We start from the raw sequence: 17,605 nt of genomic DNA on the forward strand, positions 1-17,605 counted from the left end.
CCACGCAATGGCAAATTAAATCCAATAATCCTAAAAGCGATGATATTACATGGACCCATGAAAATCACTTTGAGTCCATATGAGACTTTTGCACCATTAGGGATCACTTTTCGATCATAAAATCACCTTGTAGCTTTTGGTTTTCCCTTGCAACTGTATTTACTAAGTATAAGAGAGGGCAAATAGGTCATGATTTTGCTATAAATTGCTTCCTTGACACAGTAGAATGTATTCACAAATATTGATGCATAGTTTGACTAAACACCTCCTTATCTGATTTCTTACAGAATACCCACACCCAGCAATATGTGAGGATCAGATGCCGACCCAATGGAGGAGGTCACAAGAGTAGTGTCCCATTGCTTTGGTGTCTAAGGAACTGTTTTTGGATATCGTTTGGATTCTAAGAATGAAAAATACACCCGTCTGTCTAAATGAGCTCAGGAGGGTGAGAGGGGAGTGATGATGGCAAAAAATAAGGAGCCTCGTCCCCCATCATATACCATTAATGTGGTAGGATTGTCTGGAACAGAAAAGGATAAAGGCAACTGTGGAGTAGGGAAGTCTTGCTTGTGCAACAGATATGTCCGCCCAAAGGCTGATGAATACTACCCAGAACATACTTCTGTCCTTAGTACAATTGACTTTGGAGGACGTGTTGTCAACAATGATCACTTTTTGTATTGGGGTGACGTAACACAGAGTGGTGAGGATGGGATTGACTGCAGGCACCACATAATCGAGCAGACGGAATTCATAGACGATCAGACTTTTCTCCCCCATCGAAGTACAAATCTTCAACCCTATATAAAGCGTGCTGCAGCTTCGAAGCTCCAATCAGCCGAGAAACTCATGTACATTTGTACGGACCAACTTGGTTTGGAGCAGGACTTTGAGCAGAAGCAAATGCCAGAAGGGAAACTAACAATAGATGGTTATGTGCTATGCATTGATGTCAGCCAAGGATGCAACCGTAAATTTGAGGATCAGCTCAAGTTTGTTAATAATCTCTATGCGCAAGTAGCTAAAGCAAAAAAACCCATTATCATTGCAGCAACAAAATGTGATGAATGTGTCGATCATTATTTGAGGGAAGTTCAAGGGTTTGCTTCCAACAAGAAAAACTTAATGGTTGTGGAAACATCAGCCCGGAATAATATCAATGTGGAAACCTGTTTTACAGCGTTGGTTCAAATGCTGGATAAAACCAGAAGTAAACCTAAAATAATTCCTTACCTGGACGCCTTTAAAACACACAGGCAGCTAGTTGCCTCTGCTACTGACAAATATGAGAAGCTTATTGTGCAAACTGTGCGTGATTACCATGCAACATGGAAAACTATCAGTAATAAGTTGAAGAACCACCCGGACTATGACAACTACATCAACTTGGAGGGAACATTGAAGGCCAAAAACACTTTTAACAAACATATAGAGCAGCTTAGGCAGGATCACGTTCGAAAACGAAAAGAAGAGTACCTTAAAACATTACCAAAAACACTTAACACATTATTACCTAAACTAGACGAAATTGAAAATTTAAACTGGGCAGAAGCTTTGCAACTGCTTGAGAAAAGGCCTGACTTCAGCTTGTGGTTTGTTATGTTGGATAAAACTCCCTGGGATCAGTCTGATCATATTGATAAACTAAATGACAGAAGAATTCCTTTTGATCTGCTCTGCACTTTAGAAGCAGAGAAAGTCTATCAAAGCCACGTCCAACACCTGGTATCTGAGAAGAGGAGAGTTGAAATGAAGGTGAAATTTAAGAAAACCCTTGAGAAAATACCATTTATTTCTCCTGGACAGCCCTGGGAAGAAGTAATGTGTTTTGTTCTGGATGATGAAGCTTACAAGTTCATCAATGAGACAGACCGGGTGGAAGTTTACCGCAAACACCAGAGAGAAATTATTGAAAAAGCCAAAGAGGAATTTCAGGAGATGCTTTTCGAGCACTCTGAATTGTTTTATGACTTGGATCTCAATGCCACTCCTAGCACTGATAAAATGAGTGAGATTAACGCTGTCCTTGGGGAAGAACCAAGATACAAAGCTTTGCAGAAGCTTGCAACAGACAGGGAATCTCTCCTTCTCAAGCACATAGGATTTGTTTATCATCCAACTAAAGAAACTTGTCTAAGTGGCCAAAACTGTATGGACATTAAGGTAGAACAGGTTCTTGCCAATAGCCTACTGCAGTCAAATCTTGGTCGTCTCACCTTGTACCATGATGGGGCTAACCTTGATAAGGTAAATCTTCTTATTCTAGGGAAAGATAGTCTATCACAGGAGATGACTAATGAGATAAGAACACAGTCGACAGATGATGAGTTTGCGTTGGATGGAAAAATATATGAATTGGACTTGAGAGCAGTTGATGCAAATTCACCATACCTTTTAAGCCAGTTATGGACTTTAGGTTTTAAGCCGCATGGTTGTTTCTGTGTTTTTAGCTCAATAGAATCTCTTAATTTTATTGGGGACTGTATTGGAAAGATTCGTGGGGAAGCCCAGTCAAGGAGAGATAAGGATATGCTTAACCTTCCATTTACTTTAATTTTGGCTAACCAGAGAGACAGTGCAAGCAAACATTTGCCAATTTTGAGGCATCAAGGGCAGCAGCTGGCAAATAAACTTCAGTGTCTATTTGTAGACATATCTCCTGGGACATGTCCTCGAAAATTTAACGAGACTCAGATAAAGCAAGCATTAAGAGGAGTACTGGAGTCTGTGAAACACAATTTTGACATTAGCAGTCCAGTTCCCACTATTAAAGAACTTTCAGAAGCAGACTTGAGGATAGTGATGTGTGGGATGTGTGGAGATCCCTTCAGTGTAGATCTTATCCTTTCTCCATTTCTTGAGTCCCGGACGTGTAGTGCTGCTCAGCCAGGTCAAAATAACTCCCTGATGCTTGACAAAATTATTGGTGAAACACGGAGGAGGATACAGATAACCATATTATCATATCACTCCTCTATTGGAGTGAGAAAAGATGAACTTGTTCATGGATACATTCTGGTTTATTCTGCTAGACGCAAGGCCTCTATGGGAATGCTCCGTGCGTTTCTTTCAGAGATACAGGACACCATTCCTGTCCAGTTGGTAGCCGTAACAGACAGCCAAGCAGACTTTTTTGAAAATGAGGCTATTAAAGAACTAATGACTGAAGGGGAACATATAGCAACTGAAATTTCAGCAAAATTCACTGCCCTGTATTCACTGTCCCAGTACCATCGCCAGACAGAGGTTTTTACACCATTCTTTAGTGATGTTTTAGAAAAGAAGACTTCGATTGAGAACTCTTACTTATCTGAAAACAGTAGAGAGGCAAATCCGCAATGTGAAGAGGTTTTCCTTCATTCACCGCGTGGAAACTCTCCAGCTTATGGCTGCTATCCAGATTCAGAAGATGACACAGAAGCCCCTCCTCCCTACAGCCCTATCGGGGATGATGTCCAGCTGTTGCCAAAGTGTAATTTGGACAATGAAGGAAACGAATATCCCATACACAGTACTCCACTTAACTGTCATGACCACGAGCGCAACCATAAAGTGCCTCCTCCGATCCGACCTAAGCCAGCTGGACCCAAGTCAAAAGTAAATAGACTTGACCCAAACCTGGTTAAAACAATAGAAGCTGGTATCAGTAAAACACCCAAGAAGCCACATTCCCGCTTCCCTATGTCACACCCTGATGACTTAGACCCTTCAGATAACTACGCAGAACCAGTTGACACAATACTTAAACCCAAAGATTTTGCTAATGATATCTACGCAGTACCTGACGACAGCCAGAACCACACTATTAAAATGCGCCAATTTTTTGCTAATGTACCAGGGGATGAAGAAAATGGCATTTCAGACAGGGCAGCCAGGAACCAGACTGAACGGAGACCATCAAAATATAAATATAGATCAAAGACTTTATTCAGCAAGGCCAAATTGTACTCCTACAGGCGAGCAAATTCGGATGCAAGTGATGAGGAAGCACTTACCATGCCTGGAAAAGACCGGAAACGTAAACCAAAGCACAGACCTAGTGAGGAGGACCCTTTACTCTCTCCTGTTGATACCTGGAAGGGGGGCATTGACAACCCAGCCATCACTTCTGACCAAGAGCTAGAAGAGAGGAAAACAAAGAAAAAGGCACCAAAAGTTAAAGAAGACAAGAAGGTAATTATTTTGTGTATTTCATATTATCTTACACGTGGTAGCATAGATTGAAAAGAACAGTGGCATCTCTAGGGATGGTGTCATCCAGTGTAGTAACTTATGACGTCAGCACCCCCTTCCCAATTTACCTATATTAATGAGTTTTGTTTAATGTTACCCACACATTATAATCCTAAATATCTTTATTTTTTATTGTGCACCAAAATAATCCATCTTCACACACTTTTATTCCTTTTTTGGATTTTTTTGCTTTTATTTATTTCCTGAGAATTTTACAATTTATTACATTTGCAAAATAAACAGTCAAATTAGTAAATTTGACACAAGAATATGAAAGCGTTCAAACAGTCACAACAAAAACTGCCACTATGACAGGTGCTTTGTGGGTTTATATATATATATATATTTTTTTTTTTTTTTTTTAATACAATGGACGTGATAAGGAATAATTTGGTGCAAATAAGGGAATGAATAGGCAGTTATAGGGAAAATACCAGGAAACAAAACAAAAAACTGTGTGCAATCCTTTAATATGTTGCTTAACCTCCAATGCGTTTTGTAGAAATTAAGTGAAGGGATATTGGTGAGCTTACATTTCTGAGTTAAAATATTTTATAGGGAGTTAGAAGTAGTGATTGAGATGAATGTTGGAAGCCAGTTAGGTTTAGTGACCCAGATATAAAGTAATTAGTAGTGGTTTCCAAATCTTTCCATCTATTACTTCATGGTGGCTCATGTCTTTACTGTGTCAGCGTTAATTTAATTTATTGGTGGCATTTTTGGAAATGAGTTGGGTCTAGGCACCCTAATTTAATAATTGGATTAACCCCTTAAGGACCAAACTTCTGGAATAAAAGGGAATCATGACGTGTCACACATGTCATGTGTCCTTAAGGGGTTAAATGTGGCCTATTTTGTGGAATGCAAAATAACATTTTGGATTGAAAAACCTTGTAGCCTGGAGATTGCTAAGGGGAAAGGATCTGACTGAAATGATATGCCTTTTTATACACCTGGCATTCACAGAACCTTGACAGTTCAGTTCAAATATATGACAAACAATTTAAAAACATTTTAAGTAATGAGAAAAAAGAAAAATAATTAAGCTGCGTGTATAAGATTTCATAATGCATAAATTAAACGTTCTTGTGGGGGACAAGTCTGTTTTAAATGACTGAAAGGACAAAGTTAGATCTTGATCGCAGCGTGCTACATGTAACACATTTGTCTGTTGCTAAAGTATTTATAGCAGGGAAGGTTCCTCATGTCTTTGGGAAGTGAAAGCACTGATACACAGAACTTTCTTCCCTTTTTTTGTGCTGGCCATTAACCTCTTTTGCACACTCTGCAAATTTGAAATTATTTTCGAGCTTTTCATTTCCTGGACTAGAATTATATCTCACACTTGTCCAGCTATTTTCCATCTGCCATGGATCCTGGAGGATATGCAGTACATATGTATATATACCACCTTAAGGACATGATTATGTAACATTCCACAATCTCAAAGGATCTACCATAGATCCCATACTGAACAAAACAATTTAATAGGAATGCCAGCTCGTGGCTGACAAAGCCACCATGAGCTAAAGCAAAATGTCAGAGGAAAGATGCCACTTACAAATGTTATATGTAGGTCTATTCTCAATCAGGTTGGCACACATACAGAATGAGTAGCCCTTCATCATGGCACGAAGGGTGCTTAAACTGGCTTTTATGAGTCGTTATAGAGCGAACTTTTTCTAGACTAAGCTTCCCTCAAGTCACATTTATTGTCTTCATTCCTTTCATTGTATGTACTATACATTAGGTGCTTTGTTCGTTTTGAAAAGAGAGGTTTGCTTCTGGTAAATCAGCGAATAAAAACGAGTTTTTTTTTTTTGCTTTTTTTTTTTTTAACACTCTTTTCAGTTAAATAACTATCTTTTTGTATTGTCTACTTTGGTTTAGAAGGTCAACTCTTATGATCGCACTATTTCTATCCCAGACGTAAAACCTGATACAGAAGTATTAATGTCCAATTATGACACAGCCTGTGCAATGACGAGACATGCAAAGGGAAAGGTCTTGTCTCTCTGACCTAGAAGAAGTAGCTGACTGTAGTGGTTATGGTACTTGGAGTGTTCCTTTTAAGACATTTTTAAAAGTTTGTGTTCAAATTTTCTGTAGACCAGTTCTCTGGAATAGATAGATGATACATGCAGTCGTCTCAGAAATTGGAAACCTAAGAGTGGAATGCTTCATACAGAAACCTCTAGTTGGACCGTTTTCACTTACTCAGAGAGCATGCACGGGGAGGAGAGGTAATTGGGAATTTCAGAAAAATGAGAACTATTAGGAAATATAGATAGATGGGGATGGCAAGGAGGGGAGATGAAGGCTTTCTCTTGCTGGCTTGCTGACATCAAATGTTATTTTTGCACAGATTTAACATTAAACCGTTCTGCTCTGCCCAAGTCTCGTGTGCAGGGATGTAAGTAGCCTCCGGCATAAAAGTGCATATTATTCTGTAAGAGCAGCGTTTAAAGCAGAATGCTGCAGTTTCAGAATCCTACCAGCATGACCACTTCTAAAAGCAGAAAAGTGGTTATGCAGTTTGGAGTTGCCACAGTTCTGTTTTAGAGAATGTCTGTTATTTTGGTAATGCAAATGCGTATAAGTGTAACATGGTCAGTGAAGATGCTTTGCAAGTGTGTTTGGTGATATCTGTTAATCATAAAAATCTTGCTTTTGGGTTGTGACTTGATAACGAATGATTATAATTCAAGTGAGCCTTCAGATACCCTTGTAAAGCAATCTTGCTTCACTAGCATATAAGCCTGTAGTCTGCTGGGCAGTTATCAATATCACTATTATCACTCCTTATCACTATTTTAAACAGTACTCCCATTAAAGAACATGTCTGATTTATTTTTTTAAGGAAGTTATAAAGAATTTATTATACTGAAGTATGATGCATGTGTTAATGCTAACGCCACTGTCTTCACGTTTCTTCAAATGTTAAGCAACCTTTATATCAGACAGACAGTTTATGCTTGCTAATTTTCTGACAGACAGCCCTTTTGCCCTTAATAGTAAGCAGAATTGAAGGAGAAAAAAAACTGCAAAATTGACTGTTATTGTACCCAGAAGTGGACTTGTTAAATGGGTACAGCTTTCTCAGCTTTACATGAAATGGGCCTTGTGCAGGGGCTATTTATATGCCTTGAATGCTGTCCTTCCTAATAATTATGTTGAATCTTTACTTTTAATTGGCAGCAATTTGCTTATATTTGATTGTTGGGTGTTTTATTTATTTTTTTACATTAAATGTGTTCTTAAAGTTGGTAGTTAAATGTTTGCCACTACCTTTCAATTTTTCGTAAGTCAGCAAATCATTAGTCTGTTTTTCCTCTTTTAAATATTTTTCCCTTTTAATGCTGACTGGATTCTCAATTTCTATCCTATTTGCATGTGTTTGGAGTAGAAGATAGATCTGGATGTTGGTATGCTTGACATTTTGTTTTTCTCCCATCTGTGTTAACGCATTTGGTGGAAATGTGTTCTAAAACAATGCTTTTCTGATTGAAATCATTCATGACATCATCATTGTATATTCCTTCGGTGTAGAAAAGAAGTGTCTGATTTGACCTAAATTTCCTATTCAGCTTTCACAGAATGAAAGGAGGAAAAAATGATTTCCAATTATTTCTAGCTTTTTTTTTTTGTATTTTTTTTGTTATGGATGTTTACTCTTTAATTATTTAAATGAGCATTAAACACAGGGTTAGAAGAATGTCTATATGTATTAGTGGTGGAGTAGCTTGTATCAATGTGTTTCACTATGAAATGCTGCACATACAAAGTTTAACTCCACCTCCAGCTGTGACATTAGCCGGCCCCAGTGATGCTGACCAGGGTTAGAGACTGGCTAATGTCGTTTCTGTGCCTATTGAATGACAGACTGCAGCATATACACCGTGTCCCATGTTTATATCCTCCCCTCAATCGATAGCCCCCCTACATCCCTCTCTGACATTAGGCATTAGTGGAAATACTTGATCTTGGCACTGGAAACGAGGTAAGTTTTAGCTTTAGTTTGTTGGTTGGGGAGACCAGGATTGGAAGGGGTTACTGCAACCAAAAACAGTTTAAAACATTGAGTTATGGTTGGAGTAACCCATAAACCCTTTAAATGTCAAATGCTCCTCCGTAAAATATTTTACTAACAGTGCTAAAACCTGCCCACAAGAACTTACGTGGCCTTTAGTGTACTTTGTTTAGGTTTAATGTAAGCTTGTTTGAGCAGGGCCCTCCTCTACCTATTGTTCCTGTGTAATTGTCTAATTTATTGTAAATCCCCTCCACCCCCCCTAATAATATTGTAAAGCGCTGAAGAATTAGTTGGCGCTATATAAATACCAATAATAATAATGTGTGATGACCAAGTACAATATATAATGCAAAATTCCTACCTTTTATTTGTATTCTCCTTCTTTATACTTTGGCTGTTAGAAACACATTCACAAAACCACTAAATGCATGTAGCCTGCCGCGCACCTACTATTTAGTATCCACATAGGGGGTCCCTATGAGGCGCCAAGTACATTTAAAAGAGAACTTGTAGCTATAGGAATACAAACCTGTCACTAGCTGTATTCAGGTCTCCCACCCCCTTTCTCCAAGAATAATGGATTTTTTCCGGGGGTTTGTTCTCCCTGGTGCTGCTCACCCCTCCACCTCCTGTGACATCATGGAAGAGGCATGGCTTCCTCCGGCAATGGCCAGTCCAATGCTTCTCATAGAGGTGAATTGGGGACCCGATGCACATGTGCCATGCGTGCATCCAATCTTCCCCATAGGAAAGTGTAATACTTTTAATTTGAACGTCTGGGTCGCCTAAAAATGTTTACTCAGTGCAGCGGAAGGACTTTAATGACAGCCATTAGAGGTGTAGTTAACCCTATGTGTACACATTGCAGTTTCTAAGAATCTGCAGTGTTTTATCACAAAAGATTAAAATGATGGTGCTTGCACCCAAACTCACATTCAGTTCAGAGCCCATGGCCTGTGGCTGTTTCTTGTAATGTGTGACTCTTCTCTTTACAAAAACCAGTGATATTGCTGAGCTGTGCTTTTGGAACTGTTCCCGTGAAGCAAATAATATCATAAAGCTCATAATGTGAATTCTTACAAAATCTCTACCTGAAACATGCACTGTGTATTCCCCTGTTTATGACGTATGTGTCTTTTAATAGGTGTGGTGATAAAAAATAATTCCCAACTGTTTCATTCTATTTATTTCCGTAATATGTGCCAAGTTGGGCTTTTTTTGCTTGATCACAGCCAGATTTGTGAAAATTTACTTGCCGTTTAGTTATATATCTGACAATTTCCATTTTAATTTAGAAAACATGAGTGTATAACCCTAAGGGTGCTGTCTGAGGTGTGTCCAGAATGATAACACAGGGTGTAACTGCTCAGATTTCCAATCTGATAAACGTGTGGATTGGATCCTATGCTCTGCACTTACTCTAACAGGTTGTGAGCAATGCTCATAAGACTTCCATTGTGCATAATTCAATGGAACATTACAATGTGTTGTATCTTATGGTCCATTCCTAGACCTGGATGTGATAAAGGGTATTTATCCTTCCTTTGTTACATGAAAACACATCCCTATCTTTCTGTCATTCTGAGCTTCTAGTTATCTGGATTAAAAATGTAACCCCTGTGATCTTTATTACTATGACAGAAAAAGAAAACAAAGCCTTTCAACCCACCAACTCGACGAAATTGGGAAAGCAATTATTTTGGAAAACCGCTGCAGGACCTTGTGAGCGTTGACAAGCCTATTCCTGTTTTTGTGAAGAAATGCGTGGATTTCATTGAGGAGTCAGGTAGGAAGCAAGGCACGGCCTTGAACTGGGTTTTGGCTTTTGTGGTGGGGAATTGAAGTTTGTGATCACCTTTGCTAATTCCCAGGGTTACCTATATAGGCAAAGTGTATTATTCCCAACACCTTCATTTTAACACATTGGCTTACATGAGGCTAGGAAAGAGAGATATTGTGTGAGTACCTGAACTGTAACATAGATGCGACGCAACAAAATATTACGTGGTGATGTATTTAAACAAAATTATGATAATGTACCTTTAAATTGATTTAAGACAGTGATTAGGAACCACTACATTAATAAGCTGTATTGGTCTTGGTGACTATTGTGTCCCTTTATTTTTGTTGTTGAATATTGTGGCAAAACTAGCCACTTCTTTGTGCAAAATACTAAGTTAGTCTGTCTATTTTGACTTCACGAACAGAACATGGACATATTGTTCGTGAAGTCGAACAAACTACCGAATTAGAGACCGCACAGAAGAGTCGTGTGTCTCTAAAGATTTGCAACACTTGGAAACCGCAAGATCATAATGGTCGGATGGGTGGTAGCCGTTCGTATGAACGAACACATGGCGGTGGCCATCTTAGCGCACGAACGCCCAGCGGTGTTTGATCGTCGAGTGCGTGGAACTAAAATCGGACACTCGACCTCGCGAACACACCTATACTTCCATCTCGTTCGTACACGTACTTCCATTTGTGCAAACAGAGCGGCATTCGAATAAATGAAACAACTGACACACGACCTCCCAGTTTATGAATGTGTGCATTCGTCTGTTTATTCGTATGAGCTCCCGAAAAGAGACCGGTCAAAGCCTTCAATTGCCTGGAACTATTTTGGGACTTCACCTCGTGGCTGACCGGTCCAAAACTTCACTCGAATGGCTTGTCTGTTTTACCGAACGGATATGAGCGGTATTTCGATGGATTGGGCGCTCAGATCACAGCTATTCTTTCGTGGCGTTCTGATAAATATTATAAGAGTTATGTTTTAAAAATATTATTTGGGGTTCTTGCATACAATACCCCAAACAGCCCCACACATACACACACCACCAAACACACTATGTGACATTTCCATCCACACACAATTCCTCAAGCAGCCCACATTCGGAGGTATTATACACGATACCACAAACTACTCATAAACAGATACAATATAATAGCGCATATACGCACATATACAACAATACAAAGCAACCGCAGTATAAATAACACTAGCAGAATACAGCAACATGCACACCTAAATTTATAAAAAAAAAATAGGACCGGCACGCTATGGGACATCACAATATTATTTCGGCACAGTGCTCCTAAAAGGTTGCCTACCCGTGGTCTAGAGCTTAGACACTATAACCATTTTGCTCATGGTATAGGTTACAGAGCAAGTAGTTTATGTGTCTCAGTGCTGCACACTGTTGCTTTTAAATGCAGGGATTGGAACATTTTATATGAAGTTTTCCATTATTCTTAAATGAACACTGTAGTGTTGGGAATGCTAATGTGTATCCTAACGCTATCTTATCACATCCTCCCTCCACACTTGATGAATACATTTATAAGCAGTTTTAGTTTGCTTCTCTATGCTAGAGGTTCCGTTAAATCAAACTGCTGAGCACAAGCTTGCTACTTTGTGAACCTCTTGACCCAATGAATGTACCTCTTTGTGAAAAACTTAAATACAAGCTTGATGCTTCGGTTTAGCCCTAAAATGCCATAATCTCAATATCCATAATGATATTGATGTCTGTAAAATTACTTTAGAAATCTATAATTTGTCGTTGCTGTTCTTTCTTCAAAAGTATATTATATTCTCATCTGTTGAGGAATCTACCTTGGTGTATGAGTGCTATATACAGCTTATACTGCTTGTGTACGACATTCCACTGCTATGAAAATCTAATGCAGTGAAGACAGGCACACGTTGAAAGAATACATCAGGATCTGATGGTATTCTCCTACTGTCTATATCTGTTCCAGCGAAACCCTGGGGCAGTGGAAATTTTGAACCCTATGTCATCTGTGTTATTAATTTGTCAGCCCCAATCTGGAATGTTCCTTTAAAATAGTTTTGCATTCACAATAAAAGTAGGAAGTACTCACTCTTGCGCTTGCATTGTTTTATCAATAAGCCTGCAAGGTTTAGCCAATCTCACATCAGATTTAAACCAGTGGAGAATCACTGTGCAGGAATACTCCATTGGTTTTAGTGAATAAATTAGGCATGTTCTAATGGACTCGCAACTCTTGATGTCATAGGACGGAGTTTGTAGACAAGAGATCAGTGAATCTTCCATGCTTCATTCAAAAAAGGAATGAAGGCGTTGTTGGTTCTGCGAGAAGTATCTAGTAAGCTACACAAGCTGTGCGTTCTGAGCCCAGTCACACACAGCTCCTAACAAGCAGGAGAGAGAGCAGATGCTGCCACAGAAGTTTCTACTGCAACATAGAAACACAGATTGGGCCAAGTGGATCTTAAATGCCGTCACAATCAGTCAGCCCAGCGTAAATTTATCCATATTCTTTAATTCCTTGATTCTGTGATGCGGTCACTGTGCCTGTATATTCTGTAGCTATTACTTTTTATGTAAAGCAGTATTTCCGTTATACTTTTTTTTTTTTTATATTCAATTTCTTTTTATTGAGGAAAATCAAACACATGAAATCGCATCAATTTGGCAAATGCAGACATGAGTAGGCATATCCCCTTGTATAAGTTAAACACCGTTAACACAGTGTAATCGCAGTACATGTTCCGATTTTTTTGCAAACATTCCTTATAGCAATACTTGGACATGAATCGAGTGCCTTTCTACGCTTTGCTATTAAACTAATATTGTCGGAGAAAACGTTAATAATAAGAGTGAATGGTAAACAGTACTGATTCCCGATCAGCTACTGTCAGATTGCAAAACATTCTACTGAATATCGGAGAGAATTGCTCAGGGCTACACTATTGGTCACATGTTCTTTGTTTTCCCTTCTCACCTATTGCCTGTGTGGGGGGACCACATGGTCAGATAATTGCATAGCCAATCATGGATCAATAAGATAGTAGTAAAGAGAAGAACCGGAAAACAAACATAAGAAAAACAATGGAAAACAGTTATGAGAATACAGTGTTATACCCTCTATACTTGTGGGTGACCATTTTGTAGGCTGTAACAGGGAAAATAGTAATTATAATATTCTAGTTCCCTATGCGGGTCTCCAATTCAACGAAGTCCCTTGAGAGAGGCGTGGGCGTCCACCAGGTATTTTGTCATGCAGTACAGTTACATGTTCTTCTCTGTATTAGTAAGAAGTAGAGTATAGAGTAGAGGGTGTCACCCCTCCTTAGCTAGCTATAACCAGGTTCCAGTTTTATGTACCTTTTGACCCCTTCCCCATGTGGGTAAGCCAAGGTTGCCATATTTTAATATAATGAGCTAGTTTCTCCAGGGACGACGACCAGAGTTTTTCCAAGATAAGAAAGTGCTCCATTTTAGCTATCCATTCCCGTAGGCCTGGGGTCTTGGTCACCTTCCACAGGCACGCTATTACAGACTTGGCTGCCGTAATTACTTTATACTTTCATTACTCCACTCTGCTTCTTACCTTATAGGCTCTTGTTCTCTTAAAATTCAAATAAAAGAATTACCTGCACAAAAACCCCAAATCCCTATGCATATTTAAATAAATGGAGGGTTTTTTTTTTCACTCCAATTGCCATTAGGTGTAAGCCCATCTGCCATGTCAGTGCAACCCTCTTAGGTGGGTTCTACATCAACAATTCACAGTGCTTCCTTAAGCTTCAGGCCAAAACAATAAAAATCTGAGAGGGGTATTTTTCAAAGGTATTTTGTGGGTCCTACACTAACAAAGTGAATTGTTGTTGTAGGACACACCTGAGAGGTTTGCCGTGACGTGGCAGGTGGGCTACACCTAATGGCAATTGTAGTGAAACAAAAAAAAACTCCATTGGTTTAAATATGCATTGGGATTTGGTGTAGTGCGCAGGTAACTTTTCTTTTTGTTTTTATTGTATGTATTGGGACTGATGTGTACCATGGTCACTGCTGCCGCCCAGGAGTAGTGGGAGTCTGAGCGCAGAACATATTTTTGTGTACAGAAAAAAGAGAGGTGTATCCCGCGCCTAGTATATTATATGTGCAAAGAATACATACATATGTTCTCAAGTATATCCAGAAGGAACCGAACCTCAGAATAAAAACAGAGAATAAAACACAATAGTGCAATACAATAATAAAAATATTTTGACGGTGGTGGGTACAGCTATATATAATCCACTCACATTTATATGAGCTATAACAGAGCTCAGCTGTGCAGCGCTTGGACGGTACAATCCCCGTCTTGGGATATGTTGATGTAGTATATGCAGGTATTTCCAAAGTGTAATATGCGTGGTATATGCAGAAAAAAGGAAAAATAGCAGCCAATGGTGAAGTAAGTACCAGTAATGATGTAAATAATGGATAGTATTGTACTTACAATTGCTAGAGCATGTAACCTGCTCTAGTGTGGTCAGCTTAGGTGGTATAATCCCCACCAGGGATATACCGGATCCAGGAGGTAAAAAAATTAATATAAAAAGTAACTTTAAAAGTATACTTTAATATTTACACAATATAAACAAAAACCTTAAAAGGTATAAAAAGTAAATGTCCCACTTAACGCGTTTCGCCTCACAGGGCTTTTTCAGAAGTGTGGTGCAACCTCCTCTCAGATCCGTTTTTATATGGTAGTAAATTGGCAGATTTTCGTCTGGTGTGTATCTTCTTCCTGGTTCCGGGTGCCGGTGGAACGCATATGGCGCACCGGAAGTGACGCGGCACTCGCGTCGTACCGGAAATGACGCGGTGCTCGCGTCTTAATGGAGACCGGCATTTGGCTGATATTATTGCGCTGGAATGCACGTTACGCCCATAATTCGGCGTGCGTTGCGTTCCAAAAGCGCTCATTTGAGGCCAGCTTCGCAAGGAAAAAAAAGTATGGAGAGTGGGCATATCTTATCTCTCCATACTGATAGTGATAGTGCGGCGGCCATCTTGGTTGAGGGAATAGGGTATAAAAAATATGAATGGATAAAAGGGGTTTTTAATAAATGTAACTGCTGTATGGCATGTAAAAAAACAAAAACTACAAGTAGAACCATCACTAAATTTAAGTCAAACAATACTGGTAAAATATATAACATCAAAGAAGTTATTACGTGTAATAGTAAAAATTTAATATATTTATTGGAGTGCCCATGCGGCCTCCAGTATGTAGGCAGGACTATAAGATCACTCAAAACCAGGATAGCTGAGCATTGCAGGAATGTGGAAAAGGGTTTAAAAAACCATTCAATACCAGCCCATTTCTGTATGCACAACAATGATCCAAAAAATCTTTCTTTCACTGGGATTGCAATAGTTAAGAATCATTGGAGAGGAGGAGATGTTGTTAAAAAGATCGGTCAAACAGAGATGCAGTGGGTATACCAGCTAGATACCCTACACCCTAATGGGTTAAACGCTGACTTTGATCTATACAAGTTCCTAAAAATCCTCCTACGTTGTTTTAATTCCTTTTAAACTTTTTCTTCCAAATATATTACTTTTTAATACATTCTTTTTATATATTTTTTTTTATATTTTTGTCTTTTAATATATAGACTTATTATAGATTTTTAATATTTATATATTTACCTCTTTTATTATTGCAATCCTAAGTTTTGTTTACATATGACTCTTTTTTACCACTGTTTTTTAACACTCTATATCCCCCTGTTACTAGTAAGCATATATAAGAAACTGGATGTCTGTTTTACATTAATATCTTATTGTGTATATATATATATATTATTTTGGATCATGTTTGTATTTTGTATATTGTTTTTTAATACACTTGCAATATGATGGCTAAAAAAAGTGCCATCAATGACTAATACTGTTTTTCATATTTTTTATACCCTATTCCCTCAACCAAGATGGCCGCCGCACTATCACTATCAGTATGGAGAGATAAGATATGCCCACTCTCCATACTTTTTTTTCCTTGCGAAGCTGGCCTCAAATGAGCGCTTTTGGAACGCAACGCACGCCGAATTATGGGCGTTACGTGCGTTCCAGCGCAATAATATCATCCAAATGCCGGTCTCCATTAAGACGCGAGCACCGCGTCATTTCCGGTACGACGCGAGTGCCGCGTCACTTCCGGTGCGCCATATGCGTTCCACCGGAACCAGGAAGAAGATACACACCAGACGAAAATCTGCCAATTTACTACCATATAAAAACGGATCTGAGAGGAGGTTGCACCACACTTCTGAAAAAGCCCTGTGAGGCGAAACGCGTTAAGTGGGACATTTACTTTTTATACCTTTTAAGTTTTTTGTTTATATTGTGTTAATATTAAAGTATACTTTTAAAGTTACTTTTTATATTAATTTTTTTACCTCCTGGATCCGGTATATCCTTGGTGGGGATTATACCACCTAAGCTGACCACACTAGAGCAGGTTACATGCTCTAGCAATTGTAAGTACAATACTATCCATTATTTACATCATTACTGGTACTTACTTCACCATTGGCTGCTATTTTTCCTTTTTTCTGCATATACCACGCATATTGCACTTTGGAAATACCTGCATATACTACATCAACATATCCCAAGACGGGGATTGTACCGTCCAAGCGCTGCACAGCTGAGCTCTGTTATAGCTCATATAAATGTGAGTTGATTATATATAGCTGTACCCACCACCGTCAAAATATTTTTATTATTGTATTGCACTATTGTGTTTTATTCTCTGTTTTTATTCTGAGGTTCGGTTCCTTCTGGATATACTTGAGAACATATGTATGTATTCTTTGCACATATAATATACTAGGCGCGGGATACACCTTTCTTTTTTCTGTATATTATTCACAAGGTTTGGGAATCCTTGTTTGTATACTGCTGCCTGTCCATTATTTGCTATAGTGAGCGCCTATCATTCAATTTTTTTTTTTTTTTACATATTTTTGTGTATTTGCTCTTATTCTCTTACTTTTCTTTATTGAAAAATGTTTTCGTTTAACTTTATTGAACATCTCTTTCAAGCCATATGTCTGTTATTTATTCCAAGATATGGATGATTGAGACATTGATACGTGGAACTACTTAATCACTGGGGCTAAACTATGTTTATTATTATTTTTATTTTTTTTATATTCTTTATTTTTACTTGTGCATGAAGTAACAGGACAGCGTGCAGCGCCACGACAGCTTCTGCAAGCGGTTTGTCAGCATTTCAACATGTGGCAGTTTAAACAGCACAATATTTTTGTTTTAAAACATGAAAATAACAAGATGTAAGCAGTTTCATAGGATTACACATCGTGGTACACAGGCAATATTAAATGTGAAACATTCTGTATTAATATGTCTAAAGCAGTGAGACACGATAGGATTACAGACTTGCATCATTAGACATGTGCTCATTCAAATATGTGAATGTATGCTTTCTTAGCTATGAGGCATAAAAATGAATAGGTAGCATGACTTTAAAGCTAGTTACAAACGT

General features: G+C 38.6%; 1 protein-coding gene across 2 annotated transcripts in view; it reads left to right on the forward strand.

Moving 5' to 3' along the window:
• The window catches only part of ARHGAP5 (Rho GTPase activating protein 5), a 64,478-nt gene that overhangs the window by 26,774 nt on the left and 20,099 nt on the right, over positions 1-17,605 (forward strand). The window contains exons 2-3 of one of the 2 annotated variants that reach the window (XM_063439617.1): positions 288-4,176; positions 9,911-10,055. In XM_063439617.1, coding sequence (XP_063295687.1) covers positions 463-4,176; positions 9,911-10,055 — 3,859 coding nt within the window. In that variant the 5' untranslated portion in view covers positions 288-462. The remainder of the gene's footprint in view (positions 1-287; positions 4,177-9,910; positions 10,056-17,605) is intronic. The other variant, XM_063439618.1, reaches the window with a different exon arrangement.

This window comes from Pelobates fuscus, chromosome 13 (assembly GCF_036172605.1).
Source record: "Pelobates fuscus isolate aPelFus1 chromosome 13, aPelFus1.pri, whole genome shotgun sequence".
NCBI lineage: Eukaryota > Metazoa > Chordata > Amphibia > Anura > Pelobatidae > Pelobates > Pelobates fuscus.